General features: G+C 45.0%; 1 protein-coding gene across 1 annotated transcript; it reads left to right on the top strand.

The window, feature by feature from the left end:
* Positions 1 to 13,065: 13,065 nt before the first annotated feature.
* Positions 13,066 to 26,216, top strand: LOC310837703 (zinc finger protein RFP-like). The gene is made up of 7 exons (XM_083724707.1): positions 13,066 to 13,770; positions 16,876 to 16,971; positions 17,952 to 18,182; positions 19,719 to 19,741; positions 20,605 to 20,723; positions 21,752 to 21,784; positions 24,986 to 26,216. Exons 1-7 carry the CDS (start codon positions 13,360 to 13,362, stop codon positions 25,501 to 25,503), a joined length of 1,431 nt encoding a protein of 476 aa, XP_083580833.1. The 5' UTR covers positions 13,066 to 13,359; the 3' UTR covers positions 25,504 to 26,216.
* Positions 26,217 to 27,637: the final 1,421 nt, after the last annotated feature.

The raw sequence follows: 27,637 nt of genomic DNA, 5'->3' as shown, positions 1-27,637 counted from the left end.
GAACAAGTCTGTCACTCAGATGGTGGCCCTCAATTTCATAGCTCTTTCGATGTATCTCCCTTGTCCCCGATAATTTTTCGCCCCCTGAGTTTGTTTCAGATGATTTCCTTTATACCGCCCGCTTTGTCCGTTTTTGTAATACCCTCTTTCTTTCTTTAGTGTTACTGTTCAGAATTCCCAATTCTTTATATATGTATTTTCCCAAAAGTCAGTATCGAAGTCCGTATATATAAAATCGATATAAAGTTCTTACTGTACAGTCCTCTTCCTTCAAGGCGGAATGCTCCAATGTCAGGGGTTTGTCCCGCCTCCAATCAGGCTAGTCCATGTTCCATAGTAGATATACGGGGGGGGGGGTCTTAAAATAGGGGGTGGTGAATAGAAAAAGGAGGGGAGAAAAGGGCAGGGGGAGCGGAGGCCAGTCTCAGATCACACCAACCTCATTTTAACACAAGAGGCCGTCAAACCAATATACACTGACGCCAGTTCTCAACGTGTTCCCAAAGTGTTCCCAGGAGCTCCCAGAAGTTCAAAAACCCTAGTCTCCAACCAAGGGAAAAGAGATGGAGAACAATATGCGTATTAGCTCCAATATAGATATTATCACTGTCCTCTTTCTGCTTTTCACAAACTCACGCACAAAAAGTCTCAAATGGCGGCGGGGGTTTCTCTTCCGGCTTCATTCTCCTAAATTCTGACGCTAAGATAGAGAAACACCCGTTCTCCTCTTCACAACCTCCAGTTCACCAAAAACGCCAAGTCCTAATGCTTTGTCTCTGGCCCCCTTTCTTCCCTCTTCCTCTCCAGCGTACTTTTCCTTCTATTCGGCTTGTTTGGAGGGAGGAATACAGAAAGGGAAACAGCGTAACCGCTGAGGCGACTCCCTTTCTCTTTTCCCCGCACTGGCGTCTTTCCGCGTCTAAATTGATTTCGGCTATCAGCTGAACTCCGTTTGTTTCTCTTTACTCCCTCCGAGGCTTCCTTGTTCTTTTTATCTTAATTACAAAGTTGCAAGTGTCGGAGTTCTTTGTTCTGAGAGCGTACTGCTCTCCCTGCAAGCTCAGGGCTTCGCTATCTGAAGGTGAGTAATGGCTCCCCCTCGACCGCTAGACCTCTCCGCCCACGCTCTTCGCCTCTTCCGAGGTTACCTGGCAGCCGGTTTTGGTCTTTCTCTGGCCGTGCCGGGGACTAGACTCTCTGAACACCCTTCAAGAGAGTTTTGGGGGGTCTCCGCGCCCTAGAGTTGCCCCCAATCCTTCAAAATAGCTCGAGTTCTCCCTCCCGGTGAGAACCCTGCTTGCACTGAGATCGCAGCAGCCGGAAGCCCCTTTTTTTGTTTGTTTGTTTGTTTGTTTGTTTAAATACTTTTTCAGTTATTAAAAACAGAGAAATAGCACTAACTAAAATCCCCAACCCATGCTCACTTTCCACAAATCACCTTACCTGTTTATCAGCATTCTGAATCATTTTGAAACCTTGTACCGGGGAATCCAAGTTTGGGTGCAGGCAAAGGAACCAGAGACAAAATTGCAAACATGCGCTGGATTATGGAGAAAGCTAGAGAGTTGGAGAAAAACATCTGCTTCTGCTTCATTGGCTACGCAAAAGCATTTGACTGTGTTGACCACAGCAAACTATGGCAAGTTCTTAAAGAAATGGGAGTGCCTGATCACCTCATCTGTCTCCTGAGAAATCTCGATGTGAGACAAGAAGCCACAGTTAGAACTGGATATAGAACAACTGATTGGTTCAAAATTGGGAAAGGAGTACGACAAGGCTATATATTGTCTCCCTCCTTATTTAACTTATATGCAGAATTCATCATGCAAAAGGCTGGGCTGGATGAATCCCAAGCCGGAATTAAGATTGCGGAAGAAATATCAACAACCTCAGATAGGCAGATGACACAACCTTGATGGCAGAAAGCGAGGAGGAATTAAATAACCTTTTAATTAGGGTGAAAGAGGAGAACGCAAAATATGGTCTGAAGCGCAACATCAAAAAAACCAAGATCATGGCCACTGGTCCCATCACCTCCTGGCAAATAGAAGGGGAAGAAATGGAGGCAGTGAGAGATTTTACTTTCTTGGGCTCCATGATCACTGCAGATGGTGACAGCAGCCACAAAATTAAAAGACACCTGCTTCTTGGGAGAAAAGCAGTGACAAACCTAGACAGCATCTTAAAAAGCAGAGACATCACCTTGCCAACAAAGGTCTGTATAGTTAAAGCCATGGTTTTCCCAGTAGTGATGTATGGAAGTGAGAGCTGGACCATAAAGAAGGCTGATCACCAAAGAATTGATGCTTTTGAAATATGGTGCTGGAGGAGACTCTTGAGAGTCCCATGGACTGCAAGAAGATCAAACCGATCCATTCTGAAGGAAATCAGCCCTGAGTGCCCACTGGAAGGACAGATCCTGAAGCTGAGGCTCCAATACTTTGGCCAGCTCATGAGAAGAGAAGACTCCCTGGAAAAGACCCTGATGTTGGGAAAGATGGAGGGCACAAGGAGAAGGGGACGGCAGAGGACTATTTTACTATTTGAACCCCACAGATGTGATTGAGTTGCCCCAGCCAGTCTGGGCAGCTTCCAACATAATAAAACATAATAAAACATAAAACTTTTTAACTTCTCTATACAGGATTGCCTTTAGATGGTTCGGGGGTTGGATAACTCCATACCCTCCAACATTTCTCCAGTGAAAATAGGAACATCCTAAGGAAAACCAGGACATTCTCTAAATCAGGGACACCCCTGGAAAATAGGGAAGAGATGGATGTTCTGAAGCAGTACTGGCTCATCATTTCTCACTGACAAGTTAAAAGCACCTGCTGGTGGTGGGAGGCTATTTCAGATGGCTCAGTGTCATTTCCCAGCTCTGCTCACCTGTCTTATGAACACCTTCATCCACAAAACCTCAGATGAAAGGAGGAAAGCTGCCCAGGTCTCTGTGGCGCAATGGGTTAGCGCATCTGGCTGTTAACCAGAAGGATGGTGGTTCGAGCCCACCCAGGGACGGCTGTGGGCAGGATTCATAGACGAGGTGGCCGAGTGGTGAAGGCGATGGACTGCTAATCCATTGTGCTCTGCACACGTGGGTTCGAATCCCACCCTCGTCGGCCCTTTTCCCCCATGGGATGCAGGATTTTAGGATGGAAACTTTTACTTAGTTCTGCTGCCTTGACCCCTGGAAAAGGTAAGAGTCAGAATAAAGTGCAGAACTTGAAGACAGGTTCTACAAGATTGGCAACCTCACAAAATGCCTCTGTACCATTGGCACACTAAATGGGGGGTCTTTTCATTCTGTCGCAAATATACTGCATGGAGTTGCTCCAGTGAGGCATGGCAGAGACTGAGGACTTGGCCTCTTGAAGGAAAAGACTTCTCTGCTGGCCGCCTTCCACAGAACCATCACTGTCTGGAGAGAAGGTAGTTAGCTCTAAGTCTGTTGCTGGAAGAGAACAGAGGACTGCAGAATCTGGAACTGTTTAACACAAAGCATTCCAGCCAGTAGCAGGAAGCAAATGCCTCTCACTGTTTTCTTTTGTGTGCTGTCTAATGCTGGGATCAGCAACCTTTTTCAGCTGTGGGCTGGTTCACTGTCCCTCAGACCATGTGGTGGGCTGGACTATATTTCGGGTGGGGGGATGAACGAATTCCTATGCCCCACAAATAACCCAGAAATGCATTTTTAAATAAAAGCACACATTCTACTCATGTAAAAACACCAGGCAGGCATCACAAATAACCCAGAGATGCATTTTAAACAAACACATTCTACTTATATAAAAACACGCTGATTCCCAGGCCATCCGTGGGCCAGATTGAGAAGGCGATTGGGCCGCATTTGGCCCACGGGCTTTAGGTTGCCTACCCCTGGTCTAACGGAAAAGCAAAATGCCATTGGCACCTAGCAGAGGATGGTTTCAATCCATCGACCTCTAGGTTATGGGCCCAGTACGCTCCTGCTGCGCCACTCTGCTGGATGGCAGGAAAGTGGCCTGGTGCTTTTCATCTATTCAGCTCCGGCAGATAAACTTCAGGTCAAAGGAGGCTGATGATGGTGGTGGAGAACCACTCAGCTCTCTGCGGCACAATCAGTTAGCATGTCTGGTTCTTAACCAGAAATAAGGTGGTCTGAGCCTACCCAGGTCAGGGGTTTGCATGGTGAAGGCGATGAGCGGCTAATCCATGGTTCCTTGCACATGTGAATTTGAATCCCGCCTTCATCAACACTTCCCCCACTGGATGGAGGATCTGAAGCATCGACTTTTGGCTAGCTATGCTGTCTTTGCTACTTGGGAGGTAAAAGGCAGAGGAAGGCATCTGCCAGCCTGGACTCAAACCAAATCCATCCTCCAAGGAATGCATTGCCTGCTGCCAGAGGTGAAGCAACCTGCTCCGGTACCCGGAGCGGTGCGCGTCCAAGGGGGTGTGGCACACCACTCCCGGGGGGCATGGCATGCATCCCAGGGAGTGTGGTGAGCGTCTCGGGGGGTGCGTGGCGAGCGGTGCACGCCCTGGGAGGTGCCGCCAATCGGGGGTCAGCATTTTGTCACGCCTCCTTTGGAATGGCACCAGGGGTGGACTGCCCCTCTGCCCCTGCCTCAAAACACCCCTGCCTGCTGCTGCTGCTGCTGCTGCTGCTGCTGCTGCCACCACAGTGGCAGTGATGGCTTCAGCCCACTTCTTGGTGCTGCTGGTCTCCCCTCACCCTAGGGAGGAAATTGCAGGGGCTGTCCTATGGGGTCTCCTGGGCTCTGCACCTTCCCAGCACGATTGACAGTAACACCCCACCCCCAGTGACAGCCTTTGATTCCCTCTTCAGCTGTTGGGTAAAGATTCCCACTTTGTTCCTGATGTAGATCTTTATTCCCCGCTTGTTTCTGATATACAGAACTTCACTCACCTCCCTGCCTACTTTTCTGGCAACGGAGGCACCATTTTGTGGTTCTGTCAACAAATGTATTGGGCTGAAATGTATTGGGCTGGCCATAACGCTTCTACATCACTTGCTGGTGTGAGTGGGGCTGGTCACCTTGCCACCATTTTGTGGTTCTGTCTCTTTTTCTGCTCTTTTAGATGGGGCAGCCATTTTGTGTTGTGCCCTGTTGCCGCAGCAACCATATTGCAACTGGTGCCCACAATACTTTCTCCAAATTCCAAATAGGAGAACCAGCTCAGAAAAGTTGGCCTAATCGCCCTGTTCTACATAAATAGCTCCCTCAGGTCCCCGCCTGTATTGTCTTCTGCTGCTCACGTGTATATTTACAATAAACTGAGCCAGTGATTAAATAATCTTTACTTCTCTCCACAGAGCAGCAACTTGGCTCTCTGGCCAGGGCCTGCCCCGATGACACAGCAAAAGGATTCCCTGACAGGAAATGGATTGAGAAGACTGGTTTAAAAAAACCACTTGCTACTTTAAAAGGCCTTTGGTGGAATATCTTTCCTGGTTCGATTGGAAAGCTTTTATGTTTCGAATCCTGCCATCAGTGGCCTTCCCCACACTGGCTGCAGGCTCAGGTGTGGGGAACTTGCCAGGCTCCTCATCTGACCCGAAGTCTGTTTGTGGGGAGCCTTGCCTACCCACCCTGCTCTGTTCCTTAAACCCTCTCCGCTCTTCTCCATCCCACCTGCAAAGTCACAGGTAAAAAGGAGAAGCGAGGGGAGACCCACGGAGCCTTTTGCACCTCATCTCCCCATCTCTGACACTACAGATAGAAAGGGGGATCAAGGAGGGTCTTTACAAGCTTCCTCACTCCTCCCCTTTCCACCCCCAACATCATGTGATTGGCAGGTGGGCTGTCCCAACCATCTGTCAATGTTGACCTGGGGGTGGGGCAGAAAAAGATTCCCCAGAATCAAGAAAGTTTCCCTTTTCTACTGCAGGGTTTTGCCACTGGTGCAGCAGATGGGGGAGTTTACCCACCCAGAGGAGCGGCCTTGCAGGAAGAAAGGGTCAGTCAATCCCCAGATCACCTCACAAGCTGGGGCATTTTGCAGCTGTGGTGATTTTCTCCCAGGTTCTTGCTGTGCATCCCTTATTGCCTGTTTGCTTTGCTTTGCCAAGTTTTGCTCCCCTTTTTGTTCCCCATAGTTGGTCAAGGCTTCCATTGTATAAAAGAAATCTCCCTGGTTCTCAGAGCTTTCATAATTCTGCTCATCAACCACGCTGGCATCCTCTATGACTCGGTGGCACTTTCCCCATCTGTGGTACAGAGTGCAGCTGAGCTATTAATGTGATTTTGCAAAAAAATCAAACCCAAAACCCCACAAGGATTCTGGAGGGTTTTGACCCCCTTGACTTTCCCTTTGTGTAAACAGAGGTGCTGAGGATGCACCTCTTGTCAGTTTGCATTTCTTGATACAGAAAGTATTGATCTGATGTGTAGAGATCTTTCCTATTCTAATTAATTCAAGAGGGTTCTGGAAGCTTCTCTGTATGAAAGAAACTGATGCTAGCTGGAAGTTCTATGACATGTAATATTCTTTTCTGCCTAGAAACAAGTAGAAGGTTTATGGTGTTGGGGTTATTTCTTCAGAGAAGCTGGTTAAACTGGTTCTGTTCTCTCATGTCAAGGTCATGCTGCCTATAATAAATAATAACACCAGAAAGAGCCTGGGTTTCACTTCCTCTCTCTCTTTCCTTCTGGTGTGCTTTTAGCCTTATTATAAGTTATTGTAAATTGAAGTTAAGTCTGCTGCAACTGGATTTCTTATGGACAGTGCCAATCATAGCTGTCAATGTTTCCCTTTTTTGAAGGGAAATTCCCTTATTCCAAATAGGTTTCCTCACAAGAAAAGGGAAAAGTTGACAGCTATGGTGCCAATGCTGAATGTATTGGATTTGTGACCATTATGCTCATTTGCCTTCAGTAGCCGTAAAGCTCTGCTGGATGAAATATTAATTGCCTCTGGTCTATTTTGGGGGAATCCTGCAACATGTTTAAGTTTCTACTCTGTTAACTATAAGTTGGAATCTGCTCTGGATCAATATGAGTGGAATTCGTGACCCCTCTGTACCCTGGCATTTGACTCCTCAGGGTCTACATGCTGTGGTTGTAATCCGTTTTAACTGTTTTAAAGTTTTTACTTTATATTGTTGTAAACTGCCCTGGTACCCGTGTTTTAAATGGTGGGTAATAAGGAGAAATCCTGCCAACCTAGCAGTTCTAAAGCATGTCAAAGTGCAAGCAGATAAATAGGTACTGCTCCGGCGGGAAGGTAAATGGCGTTTCGGTGCGCTGCTCTGGTTCGCCAGAAGTGGCTTAGTCATGCTGGCCACATGACCCGGAAGCTGTACGCCAGCTCCCACGGCCAATAAAGCGAGATGAGTGCCGCAACCCCAGAGTCGGCCACGACTGGACCTAATGGTCAGGGGTCCCTTTACCTTTACCTTAATAAGGAGAAAAGGAGAAGCTGACCTTGGGTCATCAGATTTGGGACTTTGCGTGATGCCTCTGCACTGCTTGTGAGAATGGCAAACGCCCTTCGGGGAATAGGCAGAGGGGAGGCTTATTTCTGGCATCCCTGAAAAGTCAGGGCACTCACAGCAGCTGAGGATTTGGCCTACGCAACAGATGAACATCCCAGTGTCCCTGAGGTGGAGCTGAAGTCCTGTTATGCTAGTGGGACTCATGGCACTGCCTCTTCCTCAGCACCTAATTTTGTAGAATCCTGCTCTAATAAAACTCAGAAACCAAATCACATACAGGGGAAGGGGAATTTTTTATATGTTTATTTGATTTAACAAGATTTATATACTGCTTAACATAACCTCCAAGCAGTTTACCCAAAAAAATAAATATAAACATTAAAATACTAAGGATTACTGCAATGCATTATATGTAGGGCTGCCTCTGAACACACCCGAGAAGGGTGTGGTTTGGATTAATATGTGTCTTAATGTGTATTAATATGTGTGAAAATGTGGTGACCAAGTTTGCACAGACATTAAATTGTTCAGCCTCTCGAGTCGAAAGTATTTGAACCCACATCTTCAGAGCACAATGGATTAGCAGTCAAACACCATGGCTGCTTGGCCCTCTTGATAGGGGTGCACACAGGGGTCCCTTGGTGGACTCAAACCATGATTCTTCCTGTTCCCAGCCAGACATGTGGTTCCATTGTGCCGCAGTGTCCTGGGAATTGTGAGCTTCAGTCTTTTATTTTAAACAAAATATTCATTATACAAGTTGTTATGTACTGTACTGAGCTGAATCCTAGAACAATAGCACCCAGAATGCAGCAGTCTGATTGGTCCTCAGGAGCCACCCAATCCAGCTCCAGGTGGAAGTGAATCAGCGACCTGATTGGCCTGCAGGAGCAGCCAATCAGGCTCCTGGATGAAGTGAATCAGCAACCTGATTGGCCTGCAGGAGCAGCCCGGAATTAGCCAATCAGGCGGGGCCCATTGTGTAAATAATGTATATTTGGCTAGACGTTTTGGGGAAACGTTTTGGGGAAATTTAACTGTTTCATTCATTGCTACTATGAGCTGAATAAAGAGCATGAAATTCACACTCGGCTCCAAGTATATTTCACAAGTTAAAGTATAAATGCAAATGTGCACCCACCTCCGAGACCACTCCATCGGAACTATCTAACCTCTCAAAATTTCAACAACTCTTGTGATGGTTTGACTCCTTCCCCTTTTAACAGTACAAATTCAACTAATACCTTCCATATCTCCTCAAAATCATTCCTCCTCCATATTCCCTGTCTTATCTTGATAGCATTCATGATTAATTTATCATTAATAGCTATATCACACACCTCTTTATACTAAGGTTACCAGAGTTTTTCAATGAATCTGGGAACACTTTAAATAAATAAATAAATTTGTGTGTGTGTGTGTGTGTGTGTGTGTGTGTGTGTGTGTGTGTATAAAGTTATTTTAAAAAATTGGGAAGTAATATCTTCTCTTCTGTGGTCTCTGTTGCGTGGCCTTCCTCTGGGTCCCGGTCTGCTTTCTTGGAGCGCTAGCCATGCTTCCACTCCCTCCCTCTCCCTCCTTGCACTGCGATCCCCTACAGGCTTACTCAGGAGTAAGCATTAGCAGAAACCCCTTCCTCCTGCTGCCCACCTGTGGGTGTCTCCTGTGCAGGCATTAGCGGAGTTTGAGAATATGACTGTGGGATGATCACAGAATCACAGATTTGGAAAGGACTTCTGAGGGGCATCTAGGCCAATCTCCTGCAATGGAGGTACCTCAACAATAGCAGCCACAACTTAAAAGAACATAAGGCTTCCCTGCTCCATTTGCACCTATTGTGACACAGAAGGTACCCCCCAAGCCCCATCCCATCAGTTTCTCCCTTTTATCAAAGGGGAGGGGAGGGAGGCAAGCAAGCAGAGGTAGCCTCTTGGGGGGAAAAGTAAGTTTCATTAAAAAAAAATTAAGGAAACAGGAAAGCTGTTTTGGGGGAACCAACATAAACACCCCCAAAACAAACATAAAACATTTCTCGCCTTTTATTTTTTGCTAGTGGGGGTGGGTGCAAAGGAAGAAAAATGAAGCAGCAGCACATAATGATGTACTATAAGGTTGGGGAACCAAATGTGTGAAAAGACAAAGGGAGAACTGGGAAGAGTTTATGGGTAAGGAGGAAAAAATGGAGAGGCAGACAATAACACAGAGAGGAGGGAGGGAGGGAAGGCAGTCCAGTTGTAGCTCACAAACATGCAGAATGGAGCAAAAGAGGCAAGACAATTCCCCACACCCCACCCTTCACTTTGAAGCAACAGCCTCTGTCTGGGAGAGCGAAGGGAAGGCTTGAGGCAGCATCCTGCTTTCCGCCTGCTTGGTAGCTTGCTGCCGCCACACCGCCGGAGCACGATTTCTGTTCTCATGTTGAATCAAAGTTCTTAACCCGAGGTATTATTTCTGGGTTAGCGGAGTCTGTAACCTGAAGCATATATAAGCTGAGGTACCACTGTATCATTTTTCCATCTGATATTCACCTTGCCCCTTCCACTTCTTAGCTATAATAACTCATGCAGCTTTCCACTTCATAGCCTGCATGCCTTCCACCCTGTCATAAATTGATAACAATGCTACCTCTGGACTTTCAATCAGCTTCAGTCCTGTGATTTCTGTTATCTCCTTAAACACCTTTGGCCAAAAAATTGTATGTATTCTCCCCCCCCCCCCATGTGAACATATGTCTCAGTTTCCTGGCATCCCCTCCAACGTAACACTGAATATTTCTTGTTTATTTGATTTAATCTCGCTGGTGTTAGATACCATCTCTGTATGGACGTAGAGTTCAGGTTTTGAAGAACAGATCTTGCTGAGTGAAAATCAGGCTAATGAGTCACACCATAACCCAGAGGTTGATGGATCGAACCTGTACTAGGCAGCTGCTCCCATTTGCTGTTGCATCAGATAGAACTTGTAAATGTGCAAATACATATTTTTCCTTTGCAAGAGTCCTAAAGCTAGAAGACTGCTCCACAACTCACTTGCTCTGGGCCAGGATCTCTTCTCTGAAAGGAAAAGGCTCCAATTAGCTGCACCCATCCATGGTGTAGCAATTATTATTATTATTATTATTATTATTATTATTATTATTATTATTTATACCCCGCCCATCTGGCTGAGTTTTCCCAGCCACTCTGAGCGGATTCCAATCAAATGTTAAAAACAATACAGCATTAAATATTAAAAACTTCCCTAAACAGGGCTGCCTTCAAATGTCTTTTAAAGATAAGATAGCTACTTATTTCCTTCACATCTGAAGGGAGAGCGTTCCACAGGGCGGGTGCCACTACCAAAAAGGCCCTCTGTCTGGTTCCCTGTAACCTCACCTCACAATGAGGGAACCGCCAGAAGGCCCTCGGCGCTGGATCTCAGTGTCTGGATTGAACAATGGGGGTGGAGACGCTCCTTCAGGTATATAGGACCGAGGCCACTTAGGGCTTTAAAGGTCAGCACCAACACTGAATTGTGCTCAGAAACGTACTGGGAGCCAATGCAGATCTCTCAGGACCAGTGTTATGTGGTCCTGGTGGCCACTGTCAGTCACCAGTCTAGCTGCCGCATTCTGGATTAATTGCAGTTTCCGGGTCACCTTCAAAGGTAGCCCCATGTAGAGCACATTGCAGTAGTCCAAGCGGGCGATAACTAGAGCATGCACCACTCTGGCAAGACAGTCCATGGGCAGATAGGGTCTCAGCCTGCGTACCAGGTGGAGCTGGTAGACAGCCGCCCTGGACACAGAATTGACCTGCGCTTCCATGGACAGCTGTGAGTCCAAAATGACTCCCAGGCTGCGCACCTGGTCCTTCAGGGGCACAGTTACCCCATTCAGGACCAGGGAGTCCCCCACCCCTGCCCACCCCCTGTCCCCCCAAAACAGTACTTCCGTCTTGTCAGGATTCAACCTCAATCCATTAGCCGCCATCCATCCTCCAACCGCCTCCAGGCACTCAGACAGGAGCTTCACCGCCTTCACTGGTTCTGATTTAAAGGAGAGGTAGAGCTGGGTGTCATCTGCATACTGATGCACACCCAGTCCAAACCCCCTGATGATCTCTCCCAGCGGCTTCATATAGATATTAAAAAGCATGGGGGAGAGGACGGACCCTGAGGCACCCCACACATGAGAGCCCAGGGGTCTGAACACTCATCCCCCCTACCACTTTCTGGACACGGCCCAGGAGGAAGGAGCGGAACCACTGTATAACAGTGCCCCAAGCTCCCAATCTTATGATCAAGTCCAAGCGGGTACATTCCTTCCTCTGCCTTTTCCCCTTTTTGAGAGGAAAGGACAGCACAGCCAGCCAAAAGTTTACAGAGCCTCCAGTCAGCAGGAGAAAGAGCCGAGGACGGTGGAAAGTCATGTGCACAAAGAGAACCACAAATTAACATTCCACCACTCGGCCACCTCCTCATGGGCAGAGTGCACACAACTGTCCCTGGGTGGGCTCAAACCACCATCCTTCTGGTTAACAGCCAGACGCACCAACCCATTGCACCACAGAGACCCGGGCAGAGATACCCTTCAGACACTTATTGTGCTTCATTAGATGTCATGTGAAACAAAAGAGGCCTCTGTCCAAAATTTTTGCCCAAAAAATTGTGATGGCCCAGCCTCCTGTTCTCCAGCAAGAGACTTGAAGCAGCAACCTTCTGCTCTGTCCTTTGTCCTCCAGTCCTCAGCCGTTCAGTTTCTGGAGAGGGAGGGGGTGGGCCCAGTGTAGATTGAAAAGGGGAACACATCTTGCCAAAGCAACTGCAGGACGTTTCAATTTTTCTTTTTAAAATCTATTGTCTTTGCAAATGGGGGAGAAGAAGAGAAACATTATCAGCTGACAACAACAATAAAAGTATTCCATTAATCCTCACTTAAAATGTATAAATCAATACAGACAGTCCATAGAAGACTGCCAATACTGTATAGCCTGCCCCCAAAATAAAACTCCCCTTGCTGTGTGGAACTATGGACCCTTCTGAATCTTGTGTCAGGGAATCCTAGTTTGTGTGTAGGCAAAGCTGCTCACTTGGGAGACTAAAGATTCAAAGGTCCCTCATCGAAAACCAGAATAAATGGGTTCTTTCTCATGCACTGGTGTCTTGTTTTTTTTTTTTTTGGGGGGGGGGGACTAGAATGCTGCTTGCTTCTGCCCTGGGCAGCCAAAGTAGCTCAGCTGGGAGAACGTTAGACTGAAGATCTAAAGGTCGCTGGTTCAATCCCAGGCTTTGGCAAAGGTAAAATGCCATGTTCCCTTTGCAAAGTCTGTACATTCCCTTTGATGGGCACTGCCCAAAAGAATGCTCCCCTTGCTGTGCAGAACTTTTGCCACCAGAAGCCTTGGCAAAGCAGGAGCTCTCTAGAGTTGACCTAAGGTTGCCTTGAATGGTAGATTCCGGTTCTCTGTTCTACCAGCTGAGCTATCATAGGGCACTGAGACCTTTGAGCTTTTTTGGGTGTGTGTGGAATCTATGGCTGCCTCTTCCCCCTGGACTCTGATACCTGGCAAGGGATATGGGCAAGCTGGCATGGGGAGCCTTTGCCCTTGGGTTTCTGTAGCGTAGCAGTTATCATGTTGCCTAACAAACAAAAGGCCCCTGGATCGAAACAGGGCAGAAACATGCCTTTTTTCCAGCAGCCAGAAGAAAAGCAAAACCAGTCAACTAGGACTGTGGCACGAGGCAGCCACTCTTTGTGGTGAAGTATTTGTGCTGAAGCCACTTGCTCCATCTCTCTCGAGGATCCAGTGATCATCCCAGAGTGTGGGCACAACCTCTGCAATCCTGCTTGATCTAGGGTTGCCATATTTCAAAAAGTAAAATTCCTGACAACCACAAAGTTGATGAAAATTTAACTGTTTCATTGACACGAGGGAGCCATGGCTGCTGCTGAGAGACCCGTAAAGGATCTTTGTGATGAAGCTACTTGCTCCATCTGCCTGGAGTATTTCAAGGATCCAGTGACCATCCCAGAGTGTGGGCACAACTTCTGCCGATCCTGCCTGATCCAGTGCTGGGGGGAATCGGAGGCAGAGGCTTCCTGCCCTCAGTGCAGAGAAAGAGTCCAGAGGAGGAGCCTCATCTCCAACCATCACCTGGCCAACGTGGTAGAAATAGCCAAGAAGCTGTGTCTTCACCTTGGGAAAGGGAAGGTCTGTGAGAAGCACCAGGAAACCCTGAAGCTCTTCTGCAAAGTCCACGAAACCCCTATCTGTGTGGTATGTGACAGATCCAAGGAACATGAAAATCACAAGGTGATTCCTCTGGAGGAGGCTGCCGAAGAGTACAAGGTAGGAAATAAAAGTGGATCTTCATGAAGGGGAGCTGTGGATTTTTCTTGGGCCATTTCCCATAACTCTTAAGTCTGAACTACACATGACATTAATTGCCTGAACAGCAATCTAAATGCTGGTTGCTTATTATGTAAAGGGAGTTGGTGGGATGAGAGAGTGGATAGAGGTCAATTGTTTGGAGTTTTTTTTAAAAAAATTATCTATTAAGTTTTCACACAGTCCATCTTAAAAACAGCACAAATTGCCATCTTTGTTTTTCTTTGACTTCCCGTGTCGCCTGATAAGACCTTGTGACTCAATACTCTTTACTGCCTCTTTGTGACTAACAACACATAAAATATAAACATAAAAGTCAGCTGGAGGGACTTACTGGCAGCCAGGATCTGACCCCTTAAATGGCAGCTGGCAATGTCTTATTCAGCAATGGAGCAGCAGCTACGTAGGAGGCAGTACACTTGTTTTGGTTGCTGCTGTGGGAAGGAGTGCAGTGGGGTCTTAGGCAGGGTTGAAGCCCTGGCGATCTCCCCCATCTGAAATTGCAAATGACTTCCTGAATGAAAGTAGCACCTGCAAAATGTACAGGGGAAGCAAACTTCTCCATGAGAACTCAGAATTGGGTCTCCTTTCCTCTGGGCTCTTATTTTATTACTTTTACTATTTTTGAATAAATAGAAAAAATAAAGGTCCCATCCAAGCCTCCCCACAGCTTGCCTCTTTGAACTTGTGGGAAGACCAGAGAGCAATATTCCTATTGAGGAGTTTTTTAGGTGGATTCTGACTGCAGCAAGAACGTCTTTTCTCCAGAAATGGAAAACATTGAAGAGTTAATTTTGGCACATGAATAGGTGGACTCTGGCCACTGCAATGAAAAATCTCTCATAGAAGAGTGGAAACCTTTTTCAGATTACTTAAGTAAATATTTTAATTCCATTACAATATGAGATAGAGATATATACTATGAGCAACATAAAAACAAGGACTTGTTATTTTTATGTTCATATTTTATGCATTGTTAGAAACAAATGGGCAGTAATGAGATTTGAGATACGACGTTTTATTGAGTGATATGGGAAGCCGAAGAAAAATAAATATGGTAATTTGTGATTTTTTAAAATAGATTATGTGAAAATTACACACACACACACACAGTGTGGTACCTTGGTTCTCAAACACATTGGTTCCCAAAAACCAGTAGTGTTCTGGTAACCACGCCTTGGTTTTCAAACATTTCAGAAATCAAACGGCAACTCTGGTTAGGGAAGCTTTTAATGTTTGATGTATTATAGTATTTTAATATTTTTTTTGGAAGCCACCCAGAGTGGCTGGGGAAAACCAGCCAGATGGGCGGGGTATAAATAATAAATTATTATTATTATTATTATTATTATTATTATTATTATTATTATGGAACAGATTAAGTTCGAAAACCAAGGTACCACTGTATTTGGTGCTTTTGTTTTTGTTATTTATTTTGCGTTTTTGAGGCTTTTTCAGTTACAGTGGTACCTCGGGTTAAGAACTTAATTCGTTCTGGAGGTCTGTTCTTAACCTGAAACTGTTCTTAACCTGAGGCACCACTTTAGCTAATGGGGCCTCCTGCTGCCGCTGTGCCGCCGCTGCACGATTTCTGTTCTCATCCTGAAGCAAAGTTCTTAACCCGAGGTTCTATTTCTGGGTTAGTGGAGTCTGTAACGTGAAGCGTCTGTAACCTGAGGTACCACTGTAATTTGTTTTTGTGGCTCTGTTGAACCCAGTTCAGATACTGATTGATTGATTGATTGATTGATTGATTGTGTGACTGCGGAAATGAATAAAAGCCCCCCATCCAAACAATGACTATCGTCAGTGCAGGTAAGAATTTTAATTTTTATCATCTGCAATACTGTCTTATTTATTTTATAGTACAGTATAGTACACTGATTGTTACTTTCATTTTATGGATCAATGGCCTCGTTAGATAGTAAAATCATGTTAAATTGCTGTTTTAGGGTTCGTCTTGAATGGATTAATCCATTTTGCATTACTTTCTGTGGAAAGTGCACCTTGGTTTTGGAACACTTTGGTTTTGGAACAGACTTCCAGAATGGATTAAGTTTATATATATATAATCACTCTTAAATTATGAATTTCTGAGAGCGAGAAAGATCAGGAATATTTTGGTGTTGTTTGGTAATTTCCTTTGTGCCAAATTGAGATATACAAAATACTTTTTCCCACAAGTTTCAACTAATCTCAAATAAAATGAACAAATGAAATTGAAAAAAAGAAAGCAAATTAAATAGTACCAGACCACTAATATCAGGGCACTGGAAGTTAAACCCCCCCCCCCTCTTTTTATTATTAAAGATTTTCTTGAGCTTCAACTTAATATCTCTCCTCTCTCCTGGTTAGAGAGTAATTCCATTCAAACTTTACACATCACTAACAGCCCGGTTGGGGACTTCATATGTATAAACTTGTACAATCCATCTACCTCCTCCCATTCTCATTCAAATCAGCTTTGGGAGGATTTAAGATTTATCCTCGATAAATCTGTGGCTGAATTTCCAAAGTTAGAGATCCTTATAATGGGGGACTTTAATGCCAGAATTGGAGCAGATATAAGCTCATTCACCCGTAAGTCACAATTATTCATTGAAGAGGAGTGGTTTCCTACGTGGAATTCACATGATAAGACCATCAATAGGGCTGGCATCATGCTACTGGATTTACAAAAGTGTGTGCAATGTCTCTCTCTTGTATATTTTCCCCCCATGTAACATTTTTACAAGTCAGTTTCATTTGTTGAGACATTGGGAAGAAAAGGGGGAGGGAGGGGGGAAAGATGAGTCGGGGTGAGGTCGGGTGGCGATGTTTCTATTTTACTATTTTACTTACTATATGTGGGGTTTGGTGTCAGCGTCGCTTGTGCAGGTTCTTTGCTGTTCACTTGTGTTCCTTTGGTGGTGAGAGAGGTTGGGGTTGGCCCAGGGGGTGGTTGTTCGTTTGTGGTTGGCTGTGTTGAACTTTGTTTTCGTGTGTGAGTGGGGTGGGTGGGTGTTTTGGATCAGCTCTTTCTCTTCATCAATCTCAATCAAACCTGGGATTTTATTTCCTCTTTAGGGAGAGATCTGCAGCCGCCTGCAGATTCTGAGGAAAGAACGAGAAACCATTCTGGCATCTCAAGCAGACCTGGAAAAGAAGAGCCACAATCTCATTGTAAGTGTCACAGTTGTTACTAGGGAGGGAGAAAATATTTGAAGAATCAAGTCAGGACTGAGGAAGAATGGGGAAATCTATCACCTTCTTTCCATTTCTCTTTCTTTTATATCAGCATGTGATTTTAATTTTTAAAAAGTACTTCTGAAAATTCACCAGCATTTTAGTACAAATTTCCCCTTCTATCAAGATTTTTAATATTATTTTCACCAATATGCGTATTTTTGCAAAACACTCTTCTGTACCTTTTCCATTCATTTTTCACCGTTATTTGCACTCATAAACATATTTTATGCATACTTTACCCTAGATGGTGCGTGTTTTTGCACACATCACCTGACTATGCTAACCCTGGAAAGTTCATAGAACTGTGTATTTCAAAGGATTGTTGTGTTTTGGTCTGCATATTTTTTTCTGAAAGTAGTTATGAAGTAATTTCACCTTTCAATGCAAACTGAATTGAATTTCTTTGACCTGAGGCAGCCCAGCTCTTTTGAATATGAATTAGTAGGGACATCCTGATTAATAATAATAATAATAATAATAATAATAATAATAATAATAAATTTATTATTTATACCCCGCCCATCTGGCTGGGCCTCCCCAGCCACTCTGGGCGGCTTCCATAGAAAGCAAAAATACAATAAAATATCACATGTTAAAAACTTCCCTGAACAGATTTACCATAAATATTGTTAATTAAGGGTCTTTCTAAATGTGCACTCTTGTTAACCCTTAGGAAACTCAAGCCATCCTGAACACTGATGATGAGTTTTTAATGCCCATGGAGGCTCTCTGAATATTTTAGAATTTTGATTATGCCAGGTTCAAAAATGTGCACGGAACCTCCATGGCAAAAAAAAAAAAGGCTCCTTGCTTTAGCCAAATTGCAAATCAGCAGGCCTGGCAGTGGAGAGGGAAGAGGAAGTGTGTTCCTGACTCAAGGCTCTGCTTTCCTTCTTTCTTCCTTCCTCTTGCAGAATTTAACAGAATCTGAGAAGCAGAGGACAGTGGAGAAGTTCAGACAACTGCACCAATTTCTGGAAGAACAAGAAAAATGTCTGCTGCATGAAATGGAAGAGGTAGAGAAGGAGATTGCAAGAAGAAGGGATGAGCAGCTGGCCAGACTCTCCAGGAAACTCTCCTCTCTTGAGAGGATCATTCAGGAGATGGAGGAGAAGAGTCAGCAGACAGTGAGTGAACTCTTGCAGGTAAGACGGTGGCAGGAACAGCACAAGGTTGTTCTCGAAGACAGTGTTGACTCCAAGCCTTTATGTGCCTTCTCCATCAATTCAAGGTTCAAAAGGTTAATGGCACCTCTAGCCAGGTCTCATGTACAGGAGCAACAAATAGAACTGAGATGGTTTATTCCCCTTAATGCAGTTTGTGGATGCTTATTCAGTGTTAAAAGAACACTTGGTGCCCTGTGGTGGGCTTCCCAGACACTTTTAGCTCCACCTTACAGCTAAGGAAAAGTGAAAGAAAGGAAAAGTGATCTCTAGTACTGAGCACAGTCACCTTTTTTGCTCCAAACTGACATCCCCAACACCTCTGCATTCAGACTGTCCTTTCCACTGCTGCCCTCCAAATGTCTCTTCCATTCCACCCCTCAGCTTCTGGGCTGATCACCTTCAGCAGCCTTGGAGATTTGTCCAAAATGGTGCTCTGTCATCCAATAATGCAAGAGCTTTATTACAACTCAGAACAATTGTTACTGGTTAGTGCAGGAATAGGCCACCTTCGGTCCTCCAGATGTTTTGGCCTACTACTCCCATGATCCCTAGCTAACAGGACCAATGGTCAGGGATGATGGGAATTGTATTCCAAAACATCTGGAGGGCTGAAGGTTGCCTATGCCAGGGTTAGTGGGTGTTCTTCTAAGCCCAGTAAGAAACCTGTCCTTGGTTAGTGAAATGTCTCCCAACAACATTATATGGTTTCTACCAACCACCTGATACTTCCTTGACCTTTCCGTGACCATTTCTATGTGAAAGAAGCAATGAGGTGTTTTACTTCCCTGATCCGCTAACATTGCTGGGGTAGGAAACTTGCCTGAACACCGATTTCTTTTGCTTTTTGGAGGCATTTTATACTGTAGGTGTTTTTTTGTTTCCAGAAGGGAAATGGTAAGTGGTAACAGGCTGAAATCTGGGGCCGTCCTATAGATCACTATTTGGGACAATGTCCTAGAGAAGGACTCTCCTGTAGGCCTCCTGATGTCTGAATTGCATGATGAAAAGTGCACTGAGAGGGAGTTTTTTTCACACAAAACTGGATGCAGGCTGAGAAGTTAAACCTGAAAACTAGGGTTGGAAGGATTCCTCTGAAACTACATTTAAAGATGAAACTGCCTCATTTGCCTTTATGATCAATATGCAAACTGAATTACAGCTGGCCACTGACATATGCACATCTGGATTTTCCTCTGCAGTTCTCCAACTAAGTAATCTGTACTTACATACAAAATTGCATACAAAAATGTATTTTGGGATAAATTCACAATAAAATCCTGATGAATTTCTATTTTAAAAATTGCAAACTGATGTGGAAATGTAGAGAACTGACAATTGGAAAATCAAAAGCTGACTCAAACCAAAATTGAATGCTTCAGGTATTCCTGCTCAAATCTTTGTCATGTGGCAGACAGACTATCATCAGAGGGCCAGAGCGCATCCATTTCAGGGTCTAAGGGGTCTTCCTACAGTGGCCTGTGGTGTGCAATGATTTCTGTTCTCTTTTCCCTCTAGGATGTGAGAAGCACCTTGCAGAGGTAAGTGAACTCTACTCATTTCTTTTGGCAACAGTCTGTAAGGTTGAGAAAAGTCCAGACTCTGTGCCAGGACAGACCCTCCCAGACAAAGGTAGTCTGCTTCATCCTCTGAGAGCACCTCCTTCTAGAGCAGAGCTTATCTTACTTACTAAAAGCAGGACACTCCCAAGTTCAAGAAACAAATATTTTTTTAGCTTACTCAAGTGTCACTGTGACAAAGCTGTTGTACTCGCACAACAAGAGAAAGTGACTTCTTTGGGAGGAACAAGTGCCTAAGTTGCTTCCCTCAAGATTTGCTTCTCTACAGCATCCACTGTTGACCCCCCGCCCAGGTCCTTGAACACCCCATTCCCATGGAGTCCTTGTGAGGGGGGGCGCGTAGAAGTTCTCACAAGTCGGCAGGAGCTTGGGGAGTGCATCAAGGTGTCACTCAGAATAGAGATTATAAGGAACGTTTCACATTTGCTGATATCAGCAACCATTCTTATCTTTTCTGCACCTTCTCTGGAAATTCTAGAGTAAGGAAATGTCAGCTGTGCTGTCAGCACCCTCAGATAGTTCCTGCTCTTGTCAGGAAAGGCGATTAAGTGAAATTGTAGCAGAGAAACTCTGAACATGACGATATTACATAATGGTGTTTCTCCTTTGAATAGACATCAGTGGGGAGACTCAGAGGCTTGGGGTTACTGCTTTGGCTCTCAGATGTCTGGCTGTGGAGTCTGTAGCGAAGAGGAATCGAGCCCCTCTGTGCCTGCCTGTTCCTCAAGGCTTTTTGCCACTCTCTTCCTCCTCTCAGTTCCTTTGTCTTCATGTACTAGGAATTATGGGTTTGAATGGGCTAACATTGTTTTTCTTTTCACCAGGTATGAGAAAAGAGAGCATTTAGAGACTCCATGGGCTTTCCCTCCACAGCTGAAGGGGAAGGCCTCCAGATTCTGTGACATAAATCGTATAATTGGGAATGCGATGAAGCAATTCAAAAGTAATGGAAATTACTGCAAGGATTTTATCCTGGGCATTATATTAGTCCAAAACTGGGCATTCCAGTCTCTTAATGTTTTGCATTAATGTATTGTATTTTGTTCCTGCTGCAGAAAGGGGTATCCTCACAGTGCCTTCCTTCTTGGTGCCGCAGCCATCATTTCATTTCCCCCAGAATGCCCCATAAATATTGCCACTCTGGTGCATGGGGGGTCAGGAAGAGAATGGTGGCTGCCGCAAAGAGAGAAAGCATGAACCAAAGTGCATAGCAAAGCCAGGATTTTCTCCCTAATGTGTATCTGTTCACAATTATGCTGAACTTACTTTTTCATTTGTTACCCATCTCCCTACTCTGGACTGGCCCTTTTGGAGGCTCTCAAACTCTGAAGGACAGTGTAAAAGGGCATTTTGAAATACCCTGCTCCTCTCTGTGCCTCCTCCTCAGGCTTGTCTCCCAGCAGTGGATCAAAGGCCTGATCTGTCTCCTCAGACGTCCATCCACAGCTGCCCTTTCTAGGGCTGCCACAAACACAATCTCCTGAGAGTTCCCAAGCTAGCCATGAAATCAACCACACGTGAGCCCCAAAGGACACGTTTCTTAATAGCCTGGAACATGGGCATAGCCAAGCCCCCCCCCCATTCTAAAACAATAGGAATATTTAACTAACTAACCAATCATGTCAGTTCTGCCCCCCCAAATCCCCCATGATATTCTTACAAGGAAGCTGGTAAAATGTGGGGTGAATGAGGTAACTGTTAGGTGGATTTGTAGCTGGTTGACTGACCGAACCCAAAGAGTGCTCACTAATGCTTCCTTGTCATCCTGGAAAATAAGTGGGGTGCTGCAGGGTTCTGTTGTGGGCCTGTTGTTGTTCATCGTCTTTATAAATGACTTGAATGAGGAATTGAGGGGGTGCTCATCAAATTTGCAGATGACACCAAACTGGGAGGGGTAGCTAAAGCCACAGAAGACAGAATCAGAATTGAAAATGAGTAGTAATTAAGCTTCATATCTTTTTGCTTCCTCAGACTCTCTTTTATTCAGACAACTGCTTCAAGAAGGTAAATTTTTGACTGAGCCCAAATTCGCAGGAGGGATGTGGACGGATATATAATTGAGTTATTAGAGTTGGAAGGGAATCATCTAGGCCAACCTCCTGCAAGGCAGGAATCTCAACTAAAGCATCTATGATAGATACCAATCCAACTTTTGTCATGGATGCTTTAGTTGAGATTTATGCATTGCAGGGGGTTGGACTAGATGACCCTCAGGGTCCCTTACCACTCTACAATTCTATGATTCCATGGTTCTTACACATTAGGGTGAAATTATGTATTACTTTTTATACATATATAAAAAAACTTCTCAGGGGATTGGGAGGAGGTATGTAGGAGATGGTGTTGGCACTAACCAATAGGCCCCTACCACAACCAAACTTTCATTGATTTTTTATTTTTTTTCAAGTTACATTTTCAGTTTCATTTGTTGAGACATTAGTGTTACATTAGGAAGAAAACGGGGAAAGAAGTGGAAGGGGGAATGGTGAGTGGGGGTGGGGTCGGGTACCGATGTTTCTATTTTACTTAATGTTTATGTGGGGGTTTTGTGTCAGCGTTGCTTGTGCGGGTTCTCTTTGCTATTCGCTTGTGTTCCTTTAGTGGTGAGAGAAGTTGGGGTTGGCCTAGGGTGTAAGTTGTTCGTTTGTGATTGGCTGTGGTTAACCTTTTCATGTGTGAGTGGGGTGGGTGGCTGTTTTGGGTCAGGTTAGCCATATTGATTTGTATGCTGTTGGTGGATTCTTGTCGTTGTCCTGTTGGGCTGTGTATGCGATAAAGGGGAGCCATACCGGGGTGAAGGCGTCTTCTTCTATTTGTCCCCGTGTCAGTTTCAGTTTATTGGTTCATTTTTCTAGTAAGGCTGTTTCCCATACTATTTGGTACCACTGGTCCATGCTTACTCCTGACAGGTCTCTCCAGTGTCTGGTTATGATGTTTCTGGCTGCTGAGAGAAGATGGGTTATGAGTTCTTTGTGATGTGAGTGGACATTATTGTATTGGAAGATGTTTAGTAAGGATAGTTCTGGGGTTATTTCGAATACATGCATATTTATTTTGCATATTTCTTTTATGGCTGTTGTCCAGAATAGTTGGATTGGGGGAATTCCCACCACATGTGTAACTATGTGCCTGTGGAGGTGCACCCTCTCCAGCATTTTGGTGAAGTTCCTGGGTGTATTAGCGCTAATTTCCTTGGTGTTAGGTACCACCTGTAGGTGAGTTTTAGAGTGAGTTCTTTCCTTTTCGATTATATGGATTTAAAGGGGGGTTTAGACCACATTCTGGTCCACTGAGTGGGGTTAATCTCATAGCCTATGTCGTCCTCCCACTGTTTTTTGATTATGTCTAGGGGGTTAGAATGCTACACTCATGCTCCACGATCATTTCTGCTATACTCTGCTGATAGAGTGTGCACATGTCTTTAGATATGTGCCACTGGTGTGCACTGAGACTGATTTGTGAACGTCCCAGGCTGCGCTTCATCAGGAAGATACCTGGAGAGGTCTGTCTCATTCCAGGGGCTGCGTGTGCCCCCCAGGTGTGTTCCAACAATGGTTATGGGCCTAGAGTGGAGCTGTGACATTGGTACCGAAGCCCAGAGTGGAGCATCGTATCAGTTCTGAGTCCAGAGTGTGCTGCTGTCCTGAGTCCAGAGAAAGTTGCATTTACCAGAGGACAGTCTCAGTGATTTATTGAGCAATATATACAGGACAAAGCAACTATGGCATCTTCTCACTTCTCCTCGAAGACAGGGAGAGAGAGAGAGAGAAACAGTACAAAAGTACAGTACAGCAGAAGAGATAAGACTGACTTCTGTTCTCAGACTTTCCAAGCCTAGAAAGTAAACACAGACATGTGATGTAACAATCACACATCCAGCAATGGAGGATTGAAATGCTAACATGGAGGTCAGGTCATTGAACACTTTCAGTAGTTCTGTTAGTCTCGTTTTCATTTCCTTCAGTTCTCGTTTTGTTGCTGGGTTGTTGTCATATTGGGGGGGGGGCGTGTTGTGTTCTCAGTGCTGTTCACCATCTCCCTGGTTGGTGTCATCCCAGTCTCCCTGATTATTTTGGTTTGGGATCTGCTTGGTGTCCTCTTGGAGAAGGGCGTGTTGTGGTTAGGAGTTGTGGCGGTGGTGGTTCCTGGGTGTTGCTGAGCTGTTTTGCTGAACAGGCGTTGTTGACTGGTGGCTTTTACTGAGCGTCTGGATTAGGTGGTCATTTGTGTCCTGTCTGGGCTATGTTTTAAGGACTTCTCTGGGGTTCCCGTTGCCGGAGCGGGTGACAGACAAGCAGACAGGCGAGTAGATCAACAGACAGACAGTTAACATAAAGGGGTTAGCAGGCAGATGTACGAGAGATTGATGGGGTGGGGCCAGAGGGAGGGTGTGTGTTTGAGGGGGGGTTATTCGTGAGTGCGCCCGTGTGTACATGTCTGCACACTCATACACACAAAAGGGGTATTGGGGTCCAGTTAGGGGTGGAGGGAGGAGTTAGGGATTTGTAGGAAAGTTAAAAATTTAAGACTGGCAAGGGTGTGCTCAGAGACAGAACCAAACAAAACAATATAGAGGCAAAAGATGGAAAAGAAGAGGAAGAAAGGGAAATAGGAGAAGGGAGGGAGGAAGGGAAATTAAGAGTAAAAATAAAAAGGAGAGGGAGGGAGAGAGAGAGGGAGAAAGGAAAGTGATAACAATGATAATAAATTGCAGTGGTAGTTTTAGCTGTAGTGTGGGGTAAGGGAGGGGGAGTTGCTAATGGAAGTGGGTGGGGAGGCGTATGTATGTAGATTTAAGAGTTAAGAAGGAGAGAGGGAGCAAGAAACAGACAAATCAGAAAAGGAAAAGAGATAAAAAAGGAAAGAGAAATCTGGAGATGGTGAGGTGGTGACAATAATATCTATATATTAGATGCTAAAAGTAAAATAAAAACATGTAGAAAACTCTTTGAGAGGGACAAAACAAAACACAATCAACAAAACACCATAAAAAGAAGAAAATAACTTATTTAAAAAATAACAAGGTAGATACTTACTGTGGAGGAAGTCTGGAAGAAGGAGAGGAGGGTACTAATCATGCAAAGAAATCCCCTTTATTTTAGAGAGAATCTGGTTCTTCTGGGTGTTTTTTGGATCAGGATGTCCATTTCTGACTCTCAGCTGACTCTGCCTAATCTTCTCTTTCCCTCATCTTCTCCCCAACAGCAAATGTCACTCTGGATCCAGACACAGCCCATCCTGAACTCATCCTGTCCAAGGATCGGAAGAGTGTGAGAAGGGGAGACAAACATCAAGACCTGCCCAACAATCCTGAGAGATTCAGCGACCGAATTTGTATTTTGGGATGTGAGGGATTCACAGCAGGCAGACATTTCTGGGAAGTCAACGTGGAAAGTGGGGAATGGTGGGCTATGGGGGTTGCCAGGAAATCTGTGAGGAGAAAGAGCTTCTTCCCCTTAAGCCCAGAGGAAGGGATCTGGGCTGTGGAGAAATGGAGAAGAAAGTACTGGGGCTTCCCCTCGCCTGATTCCTCTCCTCTGCCCCTGAGTGAGGAACCCAGGAGGATCCGGGTGACTCTGGACTATGAAGGGGGACGTGTGTCTTTTTCTGATGCTGACTCAGGAGCCGAACTCTACACGTTCTCAGGAGCCTCATTCTCTGGAGAGACCCTCCTCCCTTTCTTTTGTCTGAAGGGAAATCAAATCCACCTCAGGATCTCCTGAGGAGACTAAATCTGCTTCTCTGGCCCAGCAGGAGTTTCTCTCCAGACCAGAGTGACTGAGAGAAAAACAAGCCCCACCAAGAGCCATTTGGACAGTTTTTCAGTAGCTCTTTGAGAAGATTCATTCCATTCACAATCAGCAGAAATAACAAAACAGACAAGATACAGGTTTTCCTTGCCTTTTCCTCCCCTTCCCCAGAATTCCCTCTACAATTTAGTTCTTCAAGAGACATTAATTGTTTCCGGTTCCTGCATTAACATTCCTTATTAAACTTGCTTTGGATTGGGCTACCGGTATTAACTGTTCCTGAAGGTTGGATTTCTGAAGGTTTTCACCAGGTGTGATGCATTGTCACTATGTGTCAATATCAATGAATTGTGAGTTGTGCATCTTTGCAAGGAAGGTGGACGGAGTGAGAGAAAAACAACATTGTCTCCTCCTCCTATAACCACCTGGCTCTGCCTCTTGTGACCAGACCTGTCATGAGCTGCCCTACCCACTATCCCCAATGGGGGAGGAGATGCCACTATCTGCCCCCTTCTTAGCACATGAAGCAGCCGGTCAGTTTCATAATCTGAAGGTCCCGAGTTTAAGGCTCTGAGAAGGCGACTTCCTGTTTTCTCCTTTTGCCAAGGGGTGTGTTCAGCTGCGCTCTCTAAGAAAAGGGAAGACTCTGAGTGTCGTGGGTGATGAGTTCGAGATCCTGATTGCTGAGTGGTACCTCAGGTTAAGAACTTAATTCGTTCTGGTGTTAGATACCACCTTTGTATGGACGTAGAGTTCAGGTTTTGAAGAACAGATCTTGTTGGGTGAAAAACAGGCTAATGAGTCATACCACAGAGGTTGATGGATCACACATCCCCTGTGTTATCTCACCAAGAAATGGCCTCCTGGATCATCAGTGCCTCTCTCAAAGGGGCGACATGCCACATACTTGGTTGAGAATGCATGAATTACACAGCCTTAGCCATGCCCAGTTGGCCGTGGGCTCCAGTGGCTATCATGCAGACCAGCTGTGCTTTTAAAAATTAAAAATTCAACAATGATAGCATTAAAATGTTACACAAAATTAAGAATTAGGAGCACGAACTCTTGTCCTGTCCACACCTTTCATGTGTTTTTACCCATTGCACACTTCTGCTAAAATCCTGAATTTATCCGTTTTCTTCTATGGGCAACTGATCAGTATCATCCCCAAGGGAAGGGCTGGCTCAATGTACAATATATTTTTTTCAGAAAATTGTGAGGGAAGGCCTGGGAATAGGCTGTGTTTGGGGGAAATATCTACTTTCAAAGATGGTGTGGAATAGTGGTGAGTGTGTGGGCTAGGACCAGGATGATCAGGATTCAAATTCCCACTCAAGTCATGAAATTGACTGGGTGACCCTCGGCCAGTCGCTGTCTAACATTCCTCACAGGACTGTTGTGAGGATGAAATGTTTTTGATTACAGTACAGTGGTACCTCAGGTTACATACGCTTCAGGTTACATACGCTTCAGGTTACAGACTCCGCTAACCCAGAAATAGTGCTTCAGGTTAAGAACTTTGCTTCAGGATGAGAACAGAAATGGGGCTCCGACGGCGTGGCAGCAGCAGGAGGCCCCATTAGCTAAAGTGGTTCTTTGGGTTAAAAACAGTTTCAGGTTAAGTAGGGACCTCTGGTACGAATTACGTACTTAACCTGAGGTACCATTGTATATGAGTTTTTGATCTGCTAATGTCTGATCTTGGAATATTGTTGTATTGCCTCTTTTGCACAAGTTTCTTTCAATATTTTTCTTTATATCTTTTGTCTCTTTATCTTACATGTGCACATATTCAATTGTTTTCTTCCTCTGTTGAATTGCTGGAATACTCTGCTAGTCGTGTTCTACAAAAAGTATCTATTTAGGGCAGTGGTGTCCAAACATTTTTCAAAGAGGGCCGGATTTGATGAAGTGAAGGGCTGTGAGTGCCGACCAAAGGGCCAACCAAAGTTTACTCCAGGAAATAAACTGCCACAGGGGCCGGATTCAACTGACAGGCGGGCCGGATTAGGCCCCTGAAACGGACTGTAGTTGCTCTGCACTTTGTGTGGGAAGCACTGGAAATAAATAAACAAAATCTTGGTCTGATCTAGCAAGATGATTCTTA

Source organism: Podarcis gaigeae, assembly GCF_964106915.1.
Source record: "Podarcis gaigeae genome assembly, chromosome: 2".
NCBI lineage: Eukaryota > Metazoa > Chordata > Lepidosauria > Squamata > Lacertidae > Podarcis > Podarcis gaigeae.
This window is presented reverse-complemented; position numbering and strand designations above follow the sequence as displayed.